The sequence below is a fragment of the Natrix helvetica genome (genome assembly GCF_964273705.1).
Source record: "Natrix helvetica genome assembly, chromosome: 3".
NCBI lineage: Eukaryota > Metazoa > Chordata > Lepidosauria > Squamata > Natricidae > Natrix > Natrix helvetica.
In genome coordinates this window covers 173003010-173026829 of record NC_138549.1, presented here as the reverse complement: position 1 = coordinate 173026829, position 23820 = coordinate 173003010, and the positions used below count along the sequence as shown (strand labels likewise).

General features: G+C 45.3%; 1 protein-coding gene across 1 annotated transcript; it reads left to right on the top strand.

Moving 5' to 3' along the window:
- Positions 1-962: 962 nt before the first annotated feature.
- Positions 963-22435, top strand: LOC309389600 (tripartite motif-containing protein 54-like; the record flags this gene model as incomplete). Its single annotated transcript, XM_081948152.1, has 9 exons — positions 963-1130; positions 6509-6669; positions 8385-8550; positions 10603-10698; positions 15298-15531; positions 17674-17696; positions 17805-17929; positions 20559-20803; positions 22430-22435. The coding sequence occupies 9 exons, from the start codon at positions 963-965 to the stop codon at positions 22433-22435; spliced, it is 1224 nt and encodes a 407-aa protein (XP_081804278.1).
- Between the last annotated feature and the right edge of the window lie 1385 nt (positions 22436-23820).

Below are 23820 nucleotides of genomic sequence, written 5' to 3'. Positions count from 1 at the left end.
CCCAATGAGTGTTGTTAAGCTGGCCTTGCCCACCCGGTTGGCCATGCCCAGTGAGTGTTGTTAAGCTGGCCATGCCCACCCGGTTGGCCATGCCCAGTGAGTGTTGTTAAGCTGGCCATGCCCACCCGGTTGGCAATGTCCAGTGAGTGTTGTTAAGCTAGCCATGCCCACCCAGTCAGCCATGCCCAGTGAGTGTTGTTAAGCTGGCCACGCTCACCCAGTCGGCCATGCCAAGTGAGTGTTAAGCTGGCCATGCCCACCCAGTCAGCCATGCCCAGTGAGTGTTGTTAAGCTGGCCATGCCCACCCAGTTGGCCACACCCAACTAGTCACTCCCCCCACCCAGGTCAACCACAGCCCTGATGCGGCCCTCAATGAAATTGACTCTGACACCCCTGCCCTGTACTATTCCAGACAAGTGGCTGTCCACTCTCTTCTTAAAAACCTCCAGTGTTAGAGCCCCCATAACGTCTGGTGGCAAGCCGTTCCACTGATTGTTCTCACTGTCAGGAAGTTTCTCCTTAATTCTTGGTTGCTTCTCGATCAGTTTCCATCCATTGTTTCTTGTCCTGCCTTCAGATGCTATGGAAAATAAATTGGACCTCCCCTCTTCTTTGTGGCAGACCCTCAAATATTTGAACCCTGCTATCATGTCACCCCCTAGTCCTAATCATCTCTGGCTTCCTTCCAAAATTTTAATCCTTCCTTCCACCTTCGAGATGCCAACTTTTGCATCTGAGCTGAAATGCCCTTTAGGACCGAGTCGAAACCTAAACCACTGGTGGGGAGCATGACACCGCGGTTATATTTCTGGAGCCTTCAAGTAACATGTGGCAGACCCCTGGGGAACCCAAAGCCGTCAGGTGCTTCTGGCCATCTCCAGCTTTTTCCCACCGCCGTGTCTTGCAAGGACACACAGAAGGAGCTGCACCTCCACAAACAAGGCTGCCTCGGACCCTGGTCATGTCGAAGCACATGGAGTACACGTCCTACCCAAGAGATTGTCCCACCATGGAGAACCTGGAGAGGCAACTCATCTGCCCCATTTGCTTGGAGATGTTCACCAAACCTGTGGTCATTCTTCCATGTCAACACAACCTCTGCCGGAAATGCGCCAATGACATTTTTCAGGTCAGTTGTGGGTGGGGAACCCTTCAAAGCAAATTAATGGCAACGTTTTCTCAACATGGAGCACTTGGCTCTCAGAATCGGAGAGCAGAGTTGGGTCAACGCTTTGGGGAGTTTGGGAAGGTGCTTTCAGAGGTTTCAAAAGATCACAGCAGATCACGGGGTTTCAAGCGGATGGGAGAACGAGATGGTTGGGATTGCATTGTAAGTGTTTGTGGGTGACTAGGATATTCTGAAGGGACGCTCAGTGGCTCAGAGGGTGAGCTTGTCGATCAGAAAGATCGACAGTTCGGTGATTCAAATCCCTAGCGCCGGATAACGGAGTGAGCTTCCGTTACTTGTCTCAGCTTCTGCTAACCTAGCAGTTCGAGAGCATGTAAAAAATGCAAGTAGGAAAAAATAGGAGTTCTGTGCGTCTTCAGCGTTTAGTCATGCCGGACACATGACCACGGAGACATCTACGGACAGCCCTGGCTCTTCGGCTTTGAAATGGAGAGGAGCACCACACCCTAGAGTTGGGAACGACTAGCGCATATGTGCGAGAGGAACCTTTAGGATATTCTGTTCTTCAGAGAATAGGTACAGTTGTCCAGAGGTGGGTCTCACATAGGTTTACCACTGGTTCGCCGCGCACCAAAAAATGTGAGTGTGCACATTCTGCACATGTGCACAACCTTCCGCGCATGTGCTTGGCTCGCATGCACGGCTTGAACATATGCGTGCAGCTTAGAAAATGTGGCTAAATAGTGCTGGGGCGGGCAAAAAAAAATGCGCGCCGAATCGGGAGTAATACTCGTAGGAATCCACCTCTGATTAGGCATAAAAGCCAGTTGAGCTGCTTTGGGCTAGTTTTTTTTCTTTCTTTCTTTCTTTCTTTCTTTCTTTCTTTCTTTCTTTCTTTCTTTCTTTCTTTCTTTCTTTCTCTCTCTCTCTCTCTCTCTCTCACTCACTCTCTCTCTCTTCCTTCCTTCCTTCCTTCCTTCCTTTCAATCTCTCCTTTCCTTTTGTCTCTTTCTCTGTCTTTTTCTTTCTATCTCTGTCTCTCTCTTTTTCTTTCTCTCTCTTTCTGTCTCTCTTTCTTTCTGTCCCTCTCTGTCTCGCTCTCTCCCACCCCAACCCACCTTGCAGGATTTATTTTTTGTGTGTTTATGAGAATTTATATAGCTGCCCACTTACCGTATTTTTCGGAGTATAAGACACACCGGAGTATAAGAACGCACCAAGATTTTGAAGAGGCAATTTTTTTTAAAAAAAAGTTTTTGCACTCTGCAGACCTCCAAAACCAGCCCGTTTTTCACAAAAATGGGCCTTTAAAAAAAAAGGTCATGAATTGTCTTTAGGAGGCTTGTAGAGTGCTGGGGGTGCGGCCCCAAAATGAGCAAAAAATGGCCTGGTTTTTGTAAAACAAATGGAAGTGCAGAGCCTTTAGGAGGCTTATAGAGTGCTCCTGGAGGCTGGGGGGGGGGGCAAAATTGACCATAAAATGGCCTATTTTTCGTTCATTTCTGCCCTCCCCAGCCCCCAGCAGCACTCTGCAAGGCTCCTAAAGGCTCTGCATGGCCATTTTTGCAAAGGGAGCGGGGTTTCGGGAGGCAAAAAAAATGCTGCATTCAGTGTATAAGACGCACCCAGATTTTCAGCCTCTTTTTTGAGGGGAAAAAGGTGCATCTTATGCTCCGAAAAATACGGTAATCTCAGTAACTCTAAGCTGCTTACATAACAACAAGAACAAACCCAAGATACAAACGGTTAAACCAATAACACCCCCATCTCTGTATTTGTGCTGATAAATAAATAAAGGGAGACTAGTATAGATCTATTTCAAGCTATTTAGCTCTCATCAGCTAGCCATACCCTTACTGGGATTTGAACCTGGGCTGTATTAAATATTAGGCAGATGTATTAGCCACTAAGCCACAGGCTCTCCTCCTTTATCAGCTATTCCCTCCCATATTTGGGCATACCAGGGATTGTGACACAATACGCACACACACACACACACACACACAAATAATAAAGCCATGTTACAAATAAATAAATAAACGTGATTGAGACCTGCGCATGCAATATAGGCCATCGAGATTTCTTCCCAGACATTTGTGGGCCCAATTCACAATTACAGACGGTCGTTGAATGCTCTGGTTTCTAGCCCTTTGTCTCTCCTTGGGGATCACCGACACCTGCCTTTGCGCTATTATTGGATATCAAGGCTTGGCTCCAGTCGGTCTTGGGTGTTTGGATTCCTTGCCAAAATAATATGCTCTTTTGCTGGAGCTCATCTAGTTAGGCCCCCTCCTAACCCCTGGAGAGCTGAGCATTGAACCACTGACCTTGGAGAGATGTGGGCTGCAAAGAGGAGGGGTGTATGTCAACTTCTGGAACTGCTTGCATTGCTCCCCGAGGTGCCCCATTTTTGAAATGTGAGAAGGCCAAAAATACAAGACAGTTCAAGAAAGCATTCTAATATGGTGAGCAATCAAATTTGCAGATGACACCAAGCTGGCAGGAATAGCCAACACTCCAGAAGACAGGCTTAAGGTACAGAAGGATCTTGAAAGACTTGAACACTGGGCACTATCTAATAAAATGAAATTCAATGGTGAAAAGAGTAAGGTTCTACATTTAGGCAACAAAAACGGAATGCACAGGTACAGTATAGGTGGTGCCTTGCTCAACAGTAGTAACTGTGAAAGGGATCTTGGAGTTCTAGTGGACAACCATTTAAATATGAGCCAGCCGTGTCCAGCAGCTGCCAAAAAAGCCAACACAGTTCTAGGCTGTGTAAACAGAGGGATAGAATCAAGATCACGTGAAGTGTTAATACCACTTCATAATGCCTTGGTAAGGCCACACTTGGAATACGGCATTCAGTTTTGGTCGCCACTATATAAAAAGGATGTTGATACTCTGGAAAGAGTACAGAGAAGAGCAACAAAGAGGATTAGGGGACTAAATCATATAAAGAACAGTTGCTGGAAGTGGGTATGTCTAGTTTAATGAAAAGAAGGACTAGGGGAGACATGATAGCAGTCTTCCAATATCTCAGGGGTTGCCACAAAGAAGAGGGAGTCAAACTATTCTCCAAAGCACTTGAGGGCAGGACAAGAAGCAATGGGTGGAAACTCATCAAGGAGAGAAGCAACTTAGAACTAAGAAGAAAATACCTGACAGAACAATTAATCACTTGAACAAGTTGCCTCCAGAAGTTGTGAATGCTCCAACACTGGACATTTTAAAGAAGAGATTGGAAAACCATTTGTTTGAAGTGGTGTAGGGGTTCCTATCTAAGCAGGGGGTTGGACTAGAAGACCTCCAAGGTCCCTTCCAATTCTGTTATTATATTATATTAACTGAGTTGGAAGATTGTTTAAAAGCAGTTTATTAGGGTACCTTGATAAAGTGGGATCTCTATGAAAAAGGTAGAGAGAGCCCTTTTCCCCCACTCCTTTTTATAGTTAACAAAACAAAGAAAATGCGAGAGTAAAGTTGATTAGACAGGATAAAAGTAACCTGGAAGTTTTTAAGAAGAGATTGGACAACCATCTGTCAGAAATGGCATAGGGCAGTGATGGCGAACATTTTTGGCTCGCGTGCCAAAAGCGGGGGGAGCGCAGGGGGGTCGTCCGCTGGCATGCCACACCCATAATGCTATGCGCATGATCCCAGTGCCCATGTGCGCACGACCAGCGCTCCTTTCCCATTTTGGGTGTGTTTTTTGCCCTCCCCAGGCTCCAGAGGCTTTATAGGAGCCTGGGGAGGGCAAAAACAGCCACCCCCGGAGGCCCTTCGGAGGCTTCAGGAGCTTCCCTGAAGCCTCCGGAGCACGAAAAGCCAGCCCTATGGGCAAACTGGAAGTTTGGGAACGGACTTCTGGTTTGCTTGTAGGGCCGGTTTTAGCCCTCCGGAGCCTTCAGGGACCTTCCGGAGGCTTCCCCGAAGACTCTGGAGGGCAAAAAACGACCCTACGAGCAAACCGGAAGTCTGTTCATGAACTTCCAGTTTGTCCATAGGGCCGTTTTTCTGTGCTCCAGAGGCTTCACAGAAGCTCCTGAAGCCTCCGGAGGGCCTCCGGGGTGGCGGGGGAGGCTGTTTTCACCCTTCCCAGGCTCCTATAAAGCCTCTGGAGCCTGGGGAGGGTGAGAAATGACCTCAAAAAAGGCAAAGTCAGCTGGGCAGCAAATGCATGCGTGCTGGCCAACTGACAGGGCAACGCCTCTCGTGCTCTGACAAATAGCTCTGCCTGCTACCTGTGGCACACGTGCCATAGGTTCACCATCCCAGGTTATAGGGTTTCCTGCTTGAGCAAGGGGTTGGACTAGAAGACCTCCAAGGTTCCTTTCAACTCCATTATTCTATATTCTATACCTCCCTTTTGCATAGGAAATCAGTTACATGCAGTCAAACATGTTACATATTTGCACCTCTCCTTCCTTTCTCCCTCTCCTCCTCCTCCTCCCCCTTCTCTCTTCTTCACCTCCTTCCCTTCCCTTCTCCTTCTCCTCCTTCCCTCTCCTCCCTCTCCCTCTCCTCCTTCTCCACTTTCCCTCTCTCTCATTTTCCTCCTTCCCTTTCCTCCCTTTCCTTTCCCTTCTTCTCCTTTGTCTCTCCTTCTCTTCCCCTCTCTCTTTTTTCACCTCCTTCCCCTTCCTCCTTCTCCTTCTCTTCCTCTCCTCCTCCTTCCGCCTCCCAAAGTGCACCTTTAACCAACTAAATATCTTGATGGTTTCAGCTGCCCTTGAGTGCTCCACGGATCTCTACAGCAAAGCCGCTCCAAACCTATTATCTACCAGCTTACTTATCTGTTGTGGCCCAGCAGGAGCTGTTGGAGCTGCAAACAGACTCCAACAGCGAGGGGCCCTATGAGTCGGCTCTGGAAGATGTGGAGGACCCTGGACAGGGTTCTGACTCTGAGCAGGGATCAGAGAGGCTGGTTGGCCACCAGGAGGCGCCTGAGGCATGGAGCAGCAGTGAAAGCCAAAGGGAGTGTGCTCCTGACGTCATGCCTTGGAGCAGTGGGGAGGAGACAAGGGAGTTGGTCCTGGACATCCGGCAATGGAGGGCTGATAGACGTAGAAAACAATTATGCAGATACAGAAGATAATTGGACCCAGGTGGTTGTAATTAGGCTCCTCTCAAGATAGTATTTAAGGAGAGACTTTGTGAGGAGGCTGGTTGCAGGATTCAACTTAATTACCAACGCTGGAGAAGCTCTCGTGCCTGTTTCTTTTCTTGGAAGTCTGGATTGCTGCCAAGGTCTAGTCAGTGTATTAATTTACTGTGAATAAATCATCTAGCAGTATTCTTGTCTTGGAGTGCTTTGGTGTACGAAGAGGGGGGTCAGAACACCTATTGGTGTATTTATGGTCTCTTGCACCCCACAGTCTCGAGGGACAAGTTTGGGCTCTGCAGGGAGATTTCGCTGCCCATCGTGCCGCCACGAAGTCGTCCTGGACAGACACGGCATTTACGGCCTGCAACGGAATCTGCTGGTGGAGAACATCATCGACATCTACAAACAAGCGTCAGCGAGGGGACCAGAAAGGTTGGCTGTCTTTTGCGCCACATCCCCAAATGTGGGCAGAATTCATTGATTGATTCATTAAATGGAGTTGACCCAATGCAGAATTTAAGAGGATTTGATGGAAACATACCGTATTTTTCAGAGTATAAGATGCTTCGAAGTATAAGACTCACCTAGCTTTTGTGGAGGAAAACAAGACAAAAAAAAACCCCGTCTTCTGGCTCCCAGCAATTTGCCTCCTTGCAACAAGCAGCAAACAGAGAAAATACACTGTTTGTAGTGTTACATTTCAGACTATACTTGTACAGATGTTGTTAAAATGGATGTGCTTTCTGGAAGTATAGTTATTCTCTGCTATTTAAAAGAAGATACAATAGCACGGGGCCTCTTCAGATCAAGCATTTATTTTAAAAAGCTTCTTCATTTTGTTAAGATGTCTAGAACAATAACAAAGCAGTCTTTAAAAATAAGTAATAATCTGAACATTCTATAGGCATTTATAGTTATTGACTTACCTCCTTGCAGCAAACAGCCTGATTAGCACAAGAAAAAAAAAATCTGCCCCTGCCTCCCAGCTATTTGCCTCCTGAAGCAAACAGCAAGTTTCACTTTCAGTTTAAGTGGCCTCCCGATCATCAGCTGTTTCAGGCTGCAGGGATTGCTATAGCCTATTGCAGCCTCCGCAAACCCCATTTTCCCTGTTTGCTGCAAGGAGGTAAATTGCTGGGAAGCAGAGGCCAAAGGGTGAGGGGCGGTGGATGGGAGGGGCTACATTCAGTGTATAAGATGCACCCAAATTTTCACCCTCTTTTAGGGGGGGAGGTGCGTCATACTCTGAAAAATACGATAGTTCGGGAAATATTGGACTGTGGAGAGATGGATAGCTTGACATTGAAAATAAAAGATAAATGAGATATAAAGTTGTTAGCGTTCTAAATACCATGTATGAAATAAATCATTGTCCAAGGCAGAATCATCCTTAAAGTTCCCATTTATTCATACAGGCAAGTTAGCACGTCTATGGAATTCCAACACTGATTCTCTTCCTGGGATTCCACCCAGTTGAAAGTTCATGATCTATCCTCACACCCACAAATCCATCACATGTTCCAATCATCATCTTCCACGCTGGCATCTACACCCCTCTGCTTCCGGTCAGGTGTCGAGGTGCGGAGACAAAAGATGACCTTGGCTTCTATAAAAGAATGACAACATACATTCCACAATCCTACTCCTTTCTATTCCCTCCTCCCAACTACTACACTAATGAAACAGCATAAGAAATTAATACAAAGTGTGGCAGGCCAAAGATCCTAAAAAGAAACATAACTACAGGCCTGACAAAAGTATTACTTAACGTGGAAATAGATTTTATCAATGGTTAGAGATAAGAGGTAGAAATTAGATGAAGAAAGATTGTTTTTATGCATAATTAAAGTATGAATGTTGTTTACAATTATAAGTGCTAGTAAAATTAATATGATTATAAATAAGCTAATACAATTACAAACATTGTTATAATTACTATATGTATTATTAATATTACTATCAGTATATCTGTTATTTTCTTCTTTTGTAAAATTAAATGCCTGGACAGTACACTGTCTTCAAAATATTTGTATATAAATAAATAACATGATTTTTTTAAAAATTAAAGGGGAACTGGGAATCTTGGGGAGATCTATCCCTCCCATCGTATATTCCCCCCCCCCATATTTTTCTTCCTTCTTTAACAGGCCTCTGTTGAAAACTGAGCACCCAACTTGCGAAGAGCACGAGGAGGAAAGGATCAACATTTATTGTGTGACGTGCGCTGTTCCCACATGCTCCCTGTGCAAGGTTTTCGGGGAACACAAGGAATGCGAAGTAGCTCCACTCTCGGACATCTGCACAAAGCAGAAGGTGTGCCCCAGCCTACAGATGATAAGAGGAGATGAGATGAGATGAAAGAGGAGAGAGGAAAGGAAAGGAGGAGAGGAGAGCAGAGGAGAGAAAATAATAGAGAAGAGAACAGAGGAGAGGAGAGAAAATAATAGAGGAGAGGAGGGGATAGAGGAGAGGAGAGAAAATAATAGAGAGGAGAGAAGAGAAGAGAAGAGAAGAGAAGAGAAGAGAAGAGAAGAGAAGAGAAGAGAGGAGAGGAGAGAAAATAATAGAGAGGAGAGAGGAGAGGAGAGGAGAAAAGATAATAGAGGAGACGAGAGAAAATAATAGGAGAGGAGAGAATAGATGAGAGGAGAAAATATAATAGAGAGGATAGAAGATAGATGAGAGGAGAGAAAATAATAGAGGAGAGGAGAGAAAATAATAGAGAGGAGAGGAGAGAAAAGAATAAGAGAAGAGGAGAGAAGAGAAGAGAAGAGAAGAGAAGAGAAGAGAAGAGAAGAGAAGAGAAGAGAAGAGAAGAGAAGAGAAGAGAAGAGAAGAGAGAAAATGGGACAAGACAAGACAAGCTTTATAGTCATTTTTCTATGTGCACAATGGCACACATTAAAATGAAATTCCGAAGCCAACTCAAAGGAAGAAGAAAAAATTATTTTTATACACACATGTACACACACTATTACAACATGAAAAGGCATACTTAACATTTATTGAACTGCTTAGTGTGTTTTAGATCAACTTTTCTACCTCTGAATATGTTGGTTTACAATTTGCGCCACCTCCAATCTATTAAAGGGAGTGATTGGGCCTGTAGTCTTAAAATGCTAGTTAGTTCTTGCCTTATGACTGGTTGTTTAGACATGAAAGCCAGCTAGGTGACTTTGGGTGAATCACCAGGAGGTGGCGAGTTCTAGTCCCACTTTAGGCTTGAAAACTAGCTTGGTGATTTGGGACTAATCACAAGATGCCTGTGAGTTCTAGTCCTGCCTTAGGCATGAAAACAAGCCGGATGACTGGGTCAATCACCAGGACATTATGAGTTCTAGTCCTGCCTTAGGCGCGAAAGCCAACTGTGTGACTTTAAGCCAATCACCAGGAGACTGTGAGTTCTAGTCTTGCCTTAGGCATGAAAGCCAATTCTGTGACTTTGAGCCAATCACCAGGAGACTGGGAGTTCTAGTCCTGCCTTAGGTGCGAAAGTCAACTGTGTGACTTTGAGCCAATCACCAGGAGACTGTGAGTTCTAGTCCTGCCTTAGGCATGAAAGCCAATTGTGTGAACAAAAAATTTTTCACCATCACTAATCTACTAGTTAAGGCACCTGGCTGGAAAGCAGGACAGCATGAGTTTTAGTCCCAGTTTAGGCCTGAAAAAGTGACTGGGTGATTTGGGCCAATCACCAGGAGACGGTGAGTTCTAGTTCCAGTTTAGGCCTGAAAAAGTGACTGGGTGACTTAGAGCCAATCACCAGGAGACGGTGAGTTCTAGTCCCAGTTTAGGCCTGAAAAAGTGACTGGGTGACTTAGAGCCAATCACCAGGAGACGGTGAGTTCTAGTCCCAGTTTAGGCCTGAAAAAGTGACTGGGTGACTTAGAGCCAATCACCAGGAGACGGTGAGTTCTAGTCCCAGTTTAGGCCTGAAAAAGTGACTGGGTGACTTTGGGCCAATCACCAGGAGACGGTGAGTTCTAGTCCCAGTTTAGGCCTGAAAAAGTGACCGGGTGACTTTGGGCCAATCACCAGGAGACTGTGAGTTCTAGTCTTGCCTTAGGCATGAAAGCCAATTGTGTGACTTTGAGCCAATCTCCAGGAGACTGGGAGTTCTAGTCTCCCCTTTAAGCTGACTGGGTAACCTTGAACCAGTCACTCACTCACTCTCTCACTCTCTCTCACTCTCACTCTCTCCCCCCACCCCACCCCACCCCATCCCACAGGGTGGCTATTTCCTACTATTAGGAAAATAGTAAGATTAAGAAGTTTGCTGCTTGAGTTGTTTATAAGAAGATAATAAAAGTGGGATGTGAATAAATAAACATCTTCACCGCAAGGCTTCCGATCTCTTCCATCTAGGCGGAGCTGACCGTTGGAATCGGGGCCCTCGTGGCAGCTAATGACCGGATACAAACCTACATGGCAGAACTCCAAGGCCGGTGCAGGAACATTGAGGTGGGCCCTGATTCTTCTTCCCATTTCTTCTGAAAACCAGGAATGTCTCCCAGCCTCCTTCACACGCCCAAACATTTTTCACTCGCTGCATTCACCCAAGATGATTAAGTGGAACAGAGAAATACAGGTAGTCCTGGAGTTATGACCGGAATGCTGCCTGCCCAACTCAGTGACCGTCCCTGTTAGATACTAGCTTCAGCTATAATGGTTTCCACCAAGGTCCTCTGTTCTGGCGGGAACAGAGGTTTAATCTCATTGGTCGAAGGGTCTGACAGCTCCCTATAAAACGGCTGCTGTCAGACTCAACCTTCGCTGGATTGTACATAGTTACTACTGATTTAATAAAGAGCTGTTGTTGCCTTTAGCCTGAGTGTGGCTTTCCAGTACCCGATCTAGCAGTCCCGATTTTATGACAATTTTTGCAACGGTCATTAAGGGGATGCAGCAGTCATAAATGGGAATCCATTGTTTGCTACGGGTGAGATTTTGCTGACAACTGAAAAAGCGGAATTTTTCAGCAAAAGCCATCGCAAAGTGTGGTTAGGTGACTCTTGCATGCTGCAAATGAGCCAGTTTGATTTGATCTGATGGCGAACCAATGGCATGGGTACCACAGGTGGCACGCGGAGCCATATCTGAGGGCATGCGAGGAGTTGTCCTAAGTCAGCTCGAGCGTGCATGCGTGCACTGGCCAGCTGATTTTCAGCCTTCCGGGGGGCGGGGGAGGCAGTATTCGCCCTTCCCAGTCTTCCTGAAGCCTGGGGAGGGCGAAAAACAGCCCAACTGGCCTATCGGAGATCCGGAGGCTTCAGTGATGCCTGTGTGCATGCGCACGGGGGAAGGGCATTGCATTATGGGTGTGGGCGCACACATGTGCTATCACGCATACATGCACCCTTTTGGCACCTGAACAAAAAATTTTTCACCATCACTAATCTACTAGTTAAGGCACCTGGCTGGAAAGCAGGACAGCATGAGTTTTAGTCCCAGTTTAGGCCTGAAAAAGTGACTGGGTGATTTGGGCCAATCACCAGGAGACGGTGAGTTCTAGTTCCAGTTTAGGCCTGAAAAAGTGACTGGGTGACTTAGAGCCAATCACCAGGAGACGGTGAGTTCTAGTCCCAGTTTAGGCCTGAAAAAGTGACTGGGTGACTTAGAGCCAATCACCAGGAGACGGTGAGTTCTAGTCCCAGTTTAGGCCTGAAAAAGTGACTGGGTGACTTAGAGCCAATCACCAGGAGACGGTGAGTTCTAGTCCCAGTTTAGGCCTGAAAAAGTGACTGGGTGACTTTGGGCCAATCACCAGGAGACGGTGAGTTCTAGTCCCAGTTTAGGCCTGAAAAAGTGACCGGGTGACTTTGGGCCAATCACCAGGAGACGGTGAGTTCTAGTCCCAGTTTAGGCCTGAAAAAGTGGCTGGGTGACTTTGGGCCAATCACCAGGAGACGGTGAGTTCTAGTCCCAGTTTAGGCCTGAAAAAGTGACTGGGTGACTTTGGGCCAATCACCAGGAGACGGTGAGTTCTAGTCCCAGTTTAGGCCTGAAAAAGTGACCGGGTGACTTTGGGCCAATCACCAGGAGACGGTGAGTTCTAGTCCCAGTTTAGGCCTGAAAAAGTGGCTGGGTGACTTTGGGCCAATCACCAGGAGACGGTGAGTTCTAGTCCCAGTTTAGGCCTGAAAAAGTGGCTGGGTGACTTTGGGCCAATCACCAGGAGACGGTGAGTTCTAGTCCCACCTGTAAGGGATTAGATGAAAGCATCAGGCACGATTCACTTAATAACCATCTTGTTTAACAGAACTTTTGGTCCCAATTGTGGTCATACGTTGAGGACTATCTAGAGCAGTGATGGCTAACCCTTTTCTCCTCGTGTGCTAAAATCATGTCTGTGTGTGCCCATATCTATAATGCAATGCTCCCCAGCCCCCTGCGCATGTGCGCACCCCCCCTGTGCTCCCCCTTCCCCCCTGCGCATGAGTGTGACCCCTCCCCGCTCCGCCTCATGCACACGACCCCCCTGGGCCCTATTTTAGGCCTAGCAGGCCTCCCTGAAGCCTCCTGGGACTAAACACGAGAATTTCCCTTGCTATGTGAGAGATTGGTGAAGTGAATCTTGTCCCATTTTACAACCTTTTTTGCCACTGTTGCTAAATGAATCACTGCACTTTTCATGTTAGTCACGTGGTTCTTAAGTGAATCTGGCTTCCCCCATTGACTTCGCTTGTCAGAAGATTGCAAAAGGGGATCACATGACCCCTCCCCAGGACCCTGCGACCGTCATAATTGTGAGTCAGTTATCAAGGGGCTGAATTTTGATCAAATGACCATGGGGATGTTGCAATGGTCATAAGTGTGAAAAAGGGTCCTAAGTCACTTTTTTGAGTGCCCTCATTACTTTGAAAGATGGTCACTAAATGAACTTAATAATACAATACAATAGCAGAGTTGGAAGGGACCTTGGAGGTCTTCTAGTCCAACCCCCTGCCTAGGCAGGAAGCCCTATACCGTTTCAGACTGTTTAAAGTCAAGGATTATCTGTATTTCTTCACCCACAAGCTGGATATAAAAGATGGAGCAAGTAAAGATATATAAAAAAATAGAAGGCGAAAAAGTCTTTCATCTAAATTTGTTTGATGGCATCATTTTAGATGTGATTCAGGATGAATCAAGTATTTATGAAGGTACCAAGGGAAAAATCATCTCCCCAGTGCGATTTCAAACTCTGAATTTCTTTCAAGTTTTTTTTCCTCCCATTTTCCTACTTCATTTGACTGTAAATAAGTGTCTTTTTGAAAAATTAAGCAAATGAAGCCAAATAAACCTCCGGAACAAGTGGGTGGAATTTAGATGCTTTTCAAATGCGGTGATACTAATGGCTTTTTAATATATATATATATATATATATATATATATATATATATATATATATATATATATATATATGTGTGTGTGTGTGTGTGTGTGTGTGTGTGTGTGTGTGTGTGTGTGTGTGTGTGTGTGTGTGTGTGTGTGTGTGTATGTGTATGTATATGTGTGTGTGTGTGTGTATGTATGTATATGTATATGTATATGTATATGTGTATGTATGTATGTGTGTGTGTGTGTGTGTGTGTGTGTGTGTGTGTATGTATATGTATATGTATATGTATATGTATATGTATATGTATATGTATGTATGTATATGTATATGTATATGTATATGTATATGTATATGTATATGTATATGTATATGTATATGTATATGTATATGTATATGTATATGTATATGTATATGTATATGTGTTACAACCCCTGGTGTGCCCAAATATGGGAGGAAGCTCACTACTCCCTCTTTCTGTCCTTCGGCTCATCAAAGAAAACCATCCAGGCAGAAAACCATATTTTTATTTTTAATGTTGCCTTTTTATATTTGTGTTGTATTTGTGCTGATAAATAAATAAAGGGAGACTAGTATAGATACATTTCAAGCTATTTAGCTCTCATCAGCTAGCCATACCCTTACTGGGATTTGAACCTGGGATCTATACTAGTCTCCCTTTATTTATTTATCAGCACAAATACAACACACATATATATAAGGGGGGGGCAAAATTAAGCAAAAAATGGCCTGTTTTTCACTCATTTCTGCTCTCCCCAGCCCCCAGGAGCTCTCTGAAAGCCTCCAAAAAGCTATGCACGGCCATTTTTGCAAAGGGAGCGGGGTTTCGGGAGGCAAAAAATCCTGTATTCAGTGTATAAGACGCACCCTGATTTTCAGCCTCTTTTGAGGGGAAATGGTGCGTCTTACACTCCAAAAAATACGGTGTGTGTGCGTGTATGCACACAAAGACACATACGCTTTCTAGGCACAGCTAAGCAATCAATCAATCTCAAACTCTACACAGAGAACTACTATGAAGATAATACACAAGGAGAGAGAGAGAGAGAGATGCCCTCACATGGGCTCCCTTATATATACAGCTTCTTAAAGTGGCAGTAACCCTGTTGAACCATCTTCATGTCATCCTCTTGGTTTACAGCCTTGCAGCAGCTGGTCAGCTGTTAAATCGTCATTACCCTGACAAGTTTAATTAAAAGAAGGAACAGGGATGACATTATAGCAATCTTCCAATATCTCAGGGGTTGCTCCAGAGAGGATGGGTAGGTGGGTGAACCTATTCACCAAAACATCTGAAGACAGGACAAGAAACAATGGGTGGAAATTAATCAAGGAGAGAAGCAATCTGGAATTAAGGAGGAATTTCCTGACAGTGAGGACAGTTAATCAGTGGAACAACTTGCCTCCAGAAGTTGTGAATGCTCCAACATTGGAAGTTTTTAAGAAGAGATTGGACAACCATTTGTCTGAAATGTTTTAGGATTTCCTGCTTGAGCAGGGGGTTGGACTAGAAGACCTCCAAGGTCCCTTCCAACTCTGTTATTCTGAGGTCATTCATTCACAACCCTGGGTTCAAATAACATAATCCACCAGTTGTATCTTTCACCACCCAACCAACGTGTATTGTTGGGGAAACCCAACCTCAGCAACAAACCATGGTTTATTAGCCTGGCTAGACCCTCTAACCTGGCTGTATCGCCTGATCCTTCCTTCTCGCACAGGCCAATTGCAAAGCTCAGAAGCAGGCGCTGTGCGAGAAGTTTGACCGCATGGGGGCTATTTTGGAAGAACGGAGGAAGATCATGCTTCAAAGAATCACGTATGAACAGGAGAGCAAGTCCCAGCACCTGAACGAGCTGAGCAAAGTATGCAGTGACCACATCGAATCTTCTTCCAAGCTGGTGGACACTGCCCTGCAATCCATGGAAGAGCCTCAGATGTCTGTTTTTGTCCAGGTAAGAGCCCTGACACCAGCAAAATGTAATATGTACAGGTAGTACTCAAGGGTGGTGCCATGGTGGAACTCTTGCCTCACAATCAGGAGGTTGCGGGTTCGATCCTAGGTAGAGGCAGATATTTCTCTCTCTGGTCACACTGATACTATATCTGCTGAATAAAATTCCGCATTGGCAACAGGAAAGGCATCGGGCCAGTAAAGACTCAGCTCCATTCAGATGCCTAGGCTCCACCCCGCGAGGGATTACGGGGTCATTAAAAGAGGAGGATGAGGATGATACAGGTAGTCCTCAACTTATCACCCCAACAGAGCCCAAGTGAAATGTTTGTTAAGTGAGTTTGCCCCATTTTACGACTTTCCTGGTCACGGTTGTTAAGTGAATCTGGCTTCCCCATGGACTTTGCTGGTCAGGAGGTCGCAAAAGGGGATCACGTGACCCCAGGACACTGCGACCGTCATAAATATGAGTCAGTTGCCAAGCATCTGAATTTTGATCAGGTGACCAATGGGAAAGCTTGCAATGGTCATAAGTGTTAAAAATAGCCGTAAGTCATATTTTTCAGTGCTAATGTAACTGTCAACGTTCATTAAATGAACTGTTGCAAGTGAAGAACGACCTGTAGAAATTCTGAACTAAAATGTAGTTTTGAGAAGTATATTTGGGGTTGGACTAGAAGACCTCCAAGGTCCCTTCCAACTCTGCTATTGTATTGTATTGTAAATTTAGTGTAGTATATACTATAGTATATCATATTTATACTATAGAGCAGCATATTTAAGGCTCATCTTTATGGCCTGGTAGAATTTCAAGCCGCGTCACAAAATGGCTGCTAACTAGTTATAAAAGTCAAGACGCTCCTGAGCTAAGCCCATGTCGTTTGACGACAAAGAGAAATGCAGGTAGGGTTGGTTATTTTGAGGATCACATGACCCTGGGATCAATGGTGGGATGCGGCCGGTTTAACAACCCATTCGATGAGCGCATGCTTGGTGCGCACGTGTGGCCGAAGTGCTTGCGTGCAGCGGTGAACATGGAGCATTCAGAAGCTCACCTGCTTATCTTCCAAGTCAGCAACGGTAAGTAGAACAGCTGGGGAGGGGAATCAGCTGTGCCGTGCAATTGAGATAAGCTAGGACTCCAAGATCCTGCTCAACTGTGAGAGGGATCTTGGAGTCCTAGTGGACAACCATTTAAATAGGAGCCAGCCGTGTGCAGCAGCTGCCAAAAAAGCCAACACAGTTCTAGGCTGCATCAACAGAGGGAGAGAATCAAGATCACGTGAAGTGTTAATACCACTTTATAAGGCCTTGGTAAGGCCACACTTGGAATCCTGCATTCAGTTTTGGTCACCACGATGTAAAAAAGATGTGGAGACTCTAGAAAGAGTGCAGAGAAGAGCAACAAAGAGGATTAGGGGACTGGAGACTAAAACATATGAAGAACGCTTGCAGGAACTAGGTATGTCTAGTTGACTAGGGGAGACATGATAGCAGTCTTCCAATATCTCAGGGGTTGCCCCAAAGAAGAGGCGAGTCAACCTATTCTCCAAAGCACCTGAGGGCAGAACAAGAAACAATGGGTGGAAACTAATCAAGGAGAGAAGCAACTTAGAACTGAGGAGACAGTTAGAACAATTAATCAGTGGAACAGCTTGCCTCCAGAAGTTGTGAATGCCCCAACAATGGAAGTCTTTAAGAAGATGTTGGATAGCTATTTGTCTGAAACGGTATAGGGTTTCCTGCCTAGGCAGGGGGTTGGACTAGAAGACCTCCAAGGTCCCTTCCAACTCTGCTATTGTATTGTAAGCTAGAAAGCAGGAAATAAAGGACAGGATAGGGCGGGGCCAGTTGATGGTCAGAGCTAACGGTTCACCTGAATACCACACCTGCTCAGGATGCTGCAACTTTCATAAATATGAGTCAGTTGCCATCCAAATTTTTTATTATATGACCAGGGCATGCTGCAAGTGTGAAAACCGATCATAAGTCACTTTTCTCAGTGCGGCTGTAACTTTGAACGGTCACTAAATGAATGCTCCTAAGTCAAGGATGACCCCGTATCCTTTCTCACACTGTTTTTCTCAATCATTTCTTTTTTGGGGATTGATCTTCGTTTTGTTTCTTTCTTCCAATGTCTCAGAACGCCAAAGTTCTCATCCGAAAGTGAGTATGATTTATTCTCTTAGAATATCCATGCTTTTGGGGAATCAAAAATAAATAAATGAAACCAGAGGTTTCCATGTGTAACTTTGTGCCTCCTCCTTCCTTCAGGATTTTGGAGGTGAGCGACAGCTGTCAACCAGATGTTCTGGAGCCAGGATACGACAACATGGAACATTACACGGTGGACTTCAATGCGGAGGAACGGATCCTCTATCAACTGGATTTCATTAAAGGTCATAGAATCATGGAATCGTAGGGCTGGAAGGGACCCTGGAGATCGTCTAGTCCAACCCCCTGCTCAGGGCAGGAGTCCTTATACCATTTCAGACAAATGGCTGTCCAGTCTCTTCTTGAAAACCTCCAGTGATGAAGCACTCACAATTCTGGGAGACAAGCTGTTCTACTGATTAGACAGAATAATAGAGTTGGAAGGGACCTTGTAGGTCATCTAGTCCAACCCCCGCCCAAGCAGGAGACCCTACACTATTTCTGACAGATGGCAGTCCAGTCTCTTCTTGAAAGCTTCCAGGGATGAAGCTCTCACAACTTCTGAATAACAGAATAGTAACGGAATAACAGAGTTGGAAGGGATCTTGTAGGTCATCTAGTCCAACCCCCCGCGCCCCCACCCAAGCAGGAGACCCTACACTATTTCTGACAAATGGCAGTCCAGTCTCTTCTTGAAAGCTTCCAGGGATGAAGCTCTCACAACTTCTGAATAACAGAATGATAACGTAATAACAGAGTTGGAAGGGACTTTGTAGGTCATCTAGTCCAACCCCCCCGCCCCCACCCAAGCAGGAGACTTTACACCATTTCTAACAGAGGGCAGTCCAATCTCTTCTTGAAAGCTTCCAGGGATGAAGCTCCCACAACTTCTGAAGGCAGCTTCTGTTCCATCCGTTGATTGTTTTCACTGTCAGAAAATGTCTCCTTGTTTCCAGGTTGAATCTCTCCTTGATCAGTTTCCACCCATTGCTTGACCCCCTTCTCTCTGTGGCAGCTCCTCAAATATTGGCACACTGCTATCATGTCTCCCCTGGTCCTTCTCTTCCCTAGACTAGCCTTGCCCAGTTCCTGCAACCGTCCATCGTATGTTTTAGCCTCCAGTCCCCTCATCATCCTGGTTGCTCTTCTCTGCACTTTTTCTAGAGTCTTAACATTTTTTTTATAGTGTGGTGACCAAAACTGGATGCAATATTTTAAGTGTGGTCTTACTAAGGCTTTATAGAATGGTAGTACCTCACTTGATCTTGATTGTATCCCTTTGTTAATGCAACTTAGATTCCGTTGGCTTTTTTGGCAGCTGCTGCACACGGCTGGCTCCTATTTAGCTGGTTGTCCACTAAGACTCCAAGATCCCTCTCCCAGTCCCTGCTATTAAGCCTGGTTTCATCCAGTCTATATGTGTACTCTATATGGGTTTTTCTTGCCTAAGTGTTAAGACTTTACTTTTCTCTACATTGAATTTCATTTTGTTAGATAAGGCCCAGGGTTCAAGTCTGTCAAGATCCATCTGGATCTTGAGCCTATCTTCTAGGGTGTTGGCTATTCCTGCCAGCTTGGTATCATCTGCAAATAAGTTCCCCTTCTATTTCCTCATCTAAGTTGTTTACGAAGTTATTGAAGAGTACTGGCCTAAAACGCAACCTTGTGGTACCCCACTGCTTACTTCCCTCCATGAAGACATAGACCAGTGATAGTCAACCTGGTCCCTACTGCCCACTAGTGGGCGTTCCAGCTTTCATGGTGGGCGGTAGGGGTTTGCTGTAACTTTGCTTTATAAATTTTATTAAGTAAAGTTACTTCCCTACTTTATAAATCACCATTACTGTGGAACCGGTGGGTGGTTAGAAAATTTTACTACTAACAGAGATACGTGAGTGGGCAGTAGGTATAAAAAGGTTGACTACCCATGACATAGATCCATTAAGGACTACTCATTGAGTACGGTTTGTCAGCCAGTTACGAATCCATCTGGTGGTGATGCTATCTATCCCATTTTTTCTAACTTACGAAGAAGTACCATATTTTTCCGAGTATAAGACACACCAAGGTTTTGAAGAAGCAATTTTTTTAAAAGAAATTTTTTGCACTGTGCAAATCTCCCCAAAACGGCTCGTTTTTCACGAAAACAGGCCCATTTCCCCCCCAAAAAGGGCATGAATAGCCTTTAGGAGGCTTGTAGAGTGCTCCTGGAGGGGTGGAGGGGCCAAAAACGAGCAAAAAATGGCCCATTTTTTTGCAAAAACAGGCACTTTTTTGCCAACAAAAGGACATGGATAGTCTTTAGGAAGCTTATAGAGTGCTCCTGAGGGCTGGGGGAGCAAAATTGAACAAAAAACAGCACATTTTTTGCTCATTTCTGCCCTTCCGAGCCCCCAGGAGCTCTCTAAAAGCTTCCTAAAGGCTCTGCATGGCCATTTTGGTGAAGGGGGCAGGGTTTCAGGAGGCAAAAAATGCTGTATTCAGTGTATAAGACGCACCCAGATTTTTACCCTCTTTTTTGAGGGAAAAAGGTACGTCTTATACTCTGAAAAATATGGTAGATTGTGGTGTACTTTGTCGAATGCCTTTTCATCGTCTAGAAAGATTCTCAATCATCCAGGTCAGGGTTTTCCAATAGGCAATTGGACTTCCTTGCTTCATTTTTTTTTCCTTTGAAAACATTTCGCTTCTCATCCAAGAAGCTTCTTCAATTCTTCAGAACTGTTTCTTCTGAAAAACCAGTTCTGAAGAATTGAAGAAGCTTCTTGGATGTGAAGCAAAATGTTTTCAAAGGGGGAAAAAATGAAGCAAGGAAGTCCTTGGAATCTTTTGGGGACTTTTATGTTCACCCCACCGCTTGTGACTTTCTTCTAGTTGAAGACCCCGAACTGGCGGCTGAAGAAGAAGGGGGCTGTGGGGAATCAGAAGGCATTTTAGGAGAGGCTGAGCCAGAAGGTGGTGAGAGGGAAGAGAACCTCAAAGACCCTTGGCAAGGAATATCTCCTCTGGTCAACGGGACGAGGAATGGTGCTGCCATTGGGGCAGGAGCTTCCACCCCAGAGCTCACTCCATCTCTAGCTGAAACGAGCCAAGAAAGCAATCTATGGCCCACCCAGCAGGTAAGATCCCAATCCTGATCTCTGGATCCAGAAATCCCACTCAGATTTCTGATTCGGGCTAAGGTCAGTGTTCCACCTAACTCCTCATTGCAATTCAGAACTCCGAGACAAAGTCCATCAAAGTAAGATTTTATTAAGAGGAGTCATATTGGCACTTCTGGGGAAAATCCGAATCTGAAATCCCGCGAAATCACACTAAAACTCACACCCCGCCCTGTCCAGTGACGTTGACATCACATGGCCCAATCAATCCGCCGTTTCAGCTGCTGCCACACTTTGTTCACTCCCCTCCAAGTGCCAGCAGCCCGACCTTGATCTCATGTGAAAGAACGCTGTTATGATTTACTCTCTTCGCTACTGTCCCGTTCCCTCTGTGGCAGCCCTCTAAAGTCTGACCAAAGATGGATCTGAGGCTGACACTCAAAGAGCTGGAAGCAATTTGTTCCAGCTCCGCTTGGTTCTTCCTCTGTCATCTTCTTTCTTTTTCTACTTTCTTTTCTCTTGGCTGAATACAGTTTTGATGCAAAGTTTCTCTGTTCTCACTTTCCCTTTTGGTTCACCTGAGGAGCGTCCCATATTCCCCTTACTTCTGCTTTGCTCAGACACCAGCTTGAACTTAGTGGGCACCGCCAAGAAAGGATTTATAGAAACAGGAAGAGGTTTAAAGAAGGAGGATGGGGATGACCAAGGGGCTAGAAATTAAGTTTTAGAAGAAGAGGAGATTGAAGGAAGCAGGTGGTTTTGACTTTGAGAATAGAAGAGTGAAGGAAAACATGATCACATTCTCTCTCTCTCTCTCTCTCTCTCTCTCTCTCTCTCTCTCTCTCTCTCTCTCTCTCTCTCTCTCTCTCTCTCTCTGTATACACATTCACCCACACATCCACACACCCATCCAATTACCCATCCTTCCATATAAACAACCATCAATCTATCCATTCAAACAAACATCCAAACAAACATCCATCCATACAAACAAAAAACAAACACCCATCCATTCATCCAACTAATCTTACATACTACATACAATCACCCATCCATCCATCCATCCATTCATCCAAACAATCACCCATCCAACCATCTAATCATCCATCCATCCATCCATCCATCCAAACAAACAAACAAACATCCATCCATCCATCCATCCATCCATCCATCCATCCATCCATCCATCCATCTAATCTTACATACATACAATCACCCATCCATCCATCCAATCATCCATCCATCCATCCAAACAATCACCCATCCACCCACCCATCCATCCATCCATCCATCCATCCATCCATCCATCCATCCATCTAATCTTACATACATACAATCACCCATCCATCCATCCATCCATCCAATCACCCATCCATCCATCCAATCACCCATCCATCCATCCAACCATCCAAACAAACAAACAAACAAACAGTCTACACATTTATATGGTCACCACTCTCTTGGAAGTGACTCTGGCAGTTTACTACTCTTCAAACACCTGGGAAATGGTTTCATAGAAGAAGCTGAGGACACAGAATAATTAGTTCAGTAATCATGTTAACCATGATTGGTCTTTCATGTTGGTATGTTAGTTAGACTCTCATGTGCCCAATGATTCTTATGCCCATGTCTTTCAAATTCCAGATATAGGTAGTCCTTGACTCACAACCATTAATGGCACCAGAATTGTTGTTGCTAAGCAAGGCAACAGTGTGAGTCACACCCGATAACAGATAGCTCTTTCCCTTGAGTTTCTCCTTCGATCTAGATTTTACTGTAATGTAGCCTGTTTTGAGAGTCACGTTAAGCGAGCGCTGGTGATTTGCTAGGATTTAAGTTCAATGTGTGGTATACACCCGGTTAAGAAGTGTCTTAGAAGCTCTACACTCTTTCTACAAGGAAATGGGTAGATTGATAGCTTTTCCCCCCAACTGGATTTATTTTTAAACAAATCTATGGTAGATTGATTTATGCCCGGTGATCCGATATAGAAATGGGCCCAAAGCTACCACAACATTCTCAAATCCAAGATTTTGTTGAATGCCTAGATTTACACTCCCTTTTTTTCATCTTCTGGATATGCTTATGTTTTAGGATCAGCTTGAGGGAGGACTCCAGGTGACCGATTCCACTTCACCCTCAGCTCTGCCTGAGGGTAACCTAGCAGATAATGGACCTCCTCAAAGCATGGAGCAATCTCCTGGAGAAGATTTCAGCACCACGGAGAGCTCAGCAGAGAACGGAGAACCTGAAGGAGAACATGTCCTGCTACACGGAATGGCATCCACCACCAGCCAGGTGTGTTACCATATTAGCTATTGAGGTTCCTCTGAGGGATTGAATGAAGTCAAGTCATGACCCCCAAATGATTTCTGGGCCCCATAAAAAATTGTATGCATTTTGAAATTATTTCTTTACAGAACAGGTGGTCCCAAAGTTGTTAGATATTAGCATATATCGTAGGAAGTCTCCTCTCTGGTCCGCTGCTACAGCGGGAAACAGGTATTGTTCTGATTGGTCGAGGGGCGTACCCGATCCCTATAAAAGGGGAACCCTCCGACCACAGAGCAAGCTGGATCACTACTACTACTATTAAAGAGCTGTTAAGTCACTTCGTGTCCGCAGTCTGTTCTCTCGTTGCCCAGATCTAACATTGGCGACGAAGGTGGGATGAGAGACAGATAGGACGAAGAACGCTACCTCCAGAATCTCCGGATTTGATCCAGCCTAGGAATTCGGCGGAAATTCCGGCAGCCATCTCAGGCCACACAGCGCGGCAAATTCAAACGAGAGAAGATGGCGATGCACGCTCCCCCCGCTCCATTCGACCCAGCGAACGACGAATGGGAAGCCTTCATGATTCGTTTCGAGTGTTTTCTCGAAGCAAACGAATACACGGGGATCACCGACGCCCGGAAGAAAAACATCTTCCTCGGCTACTGCGGAAAAGAAGTCTTCAACACGGCCAGAGACCTCACTGCGCCTACTCCAATACAGGCAGTATCATGGACGGCGTTGCAACAAGCTCTACAGAC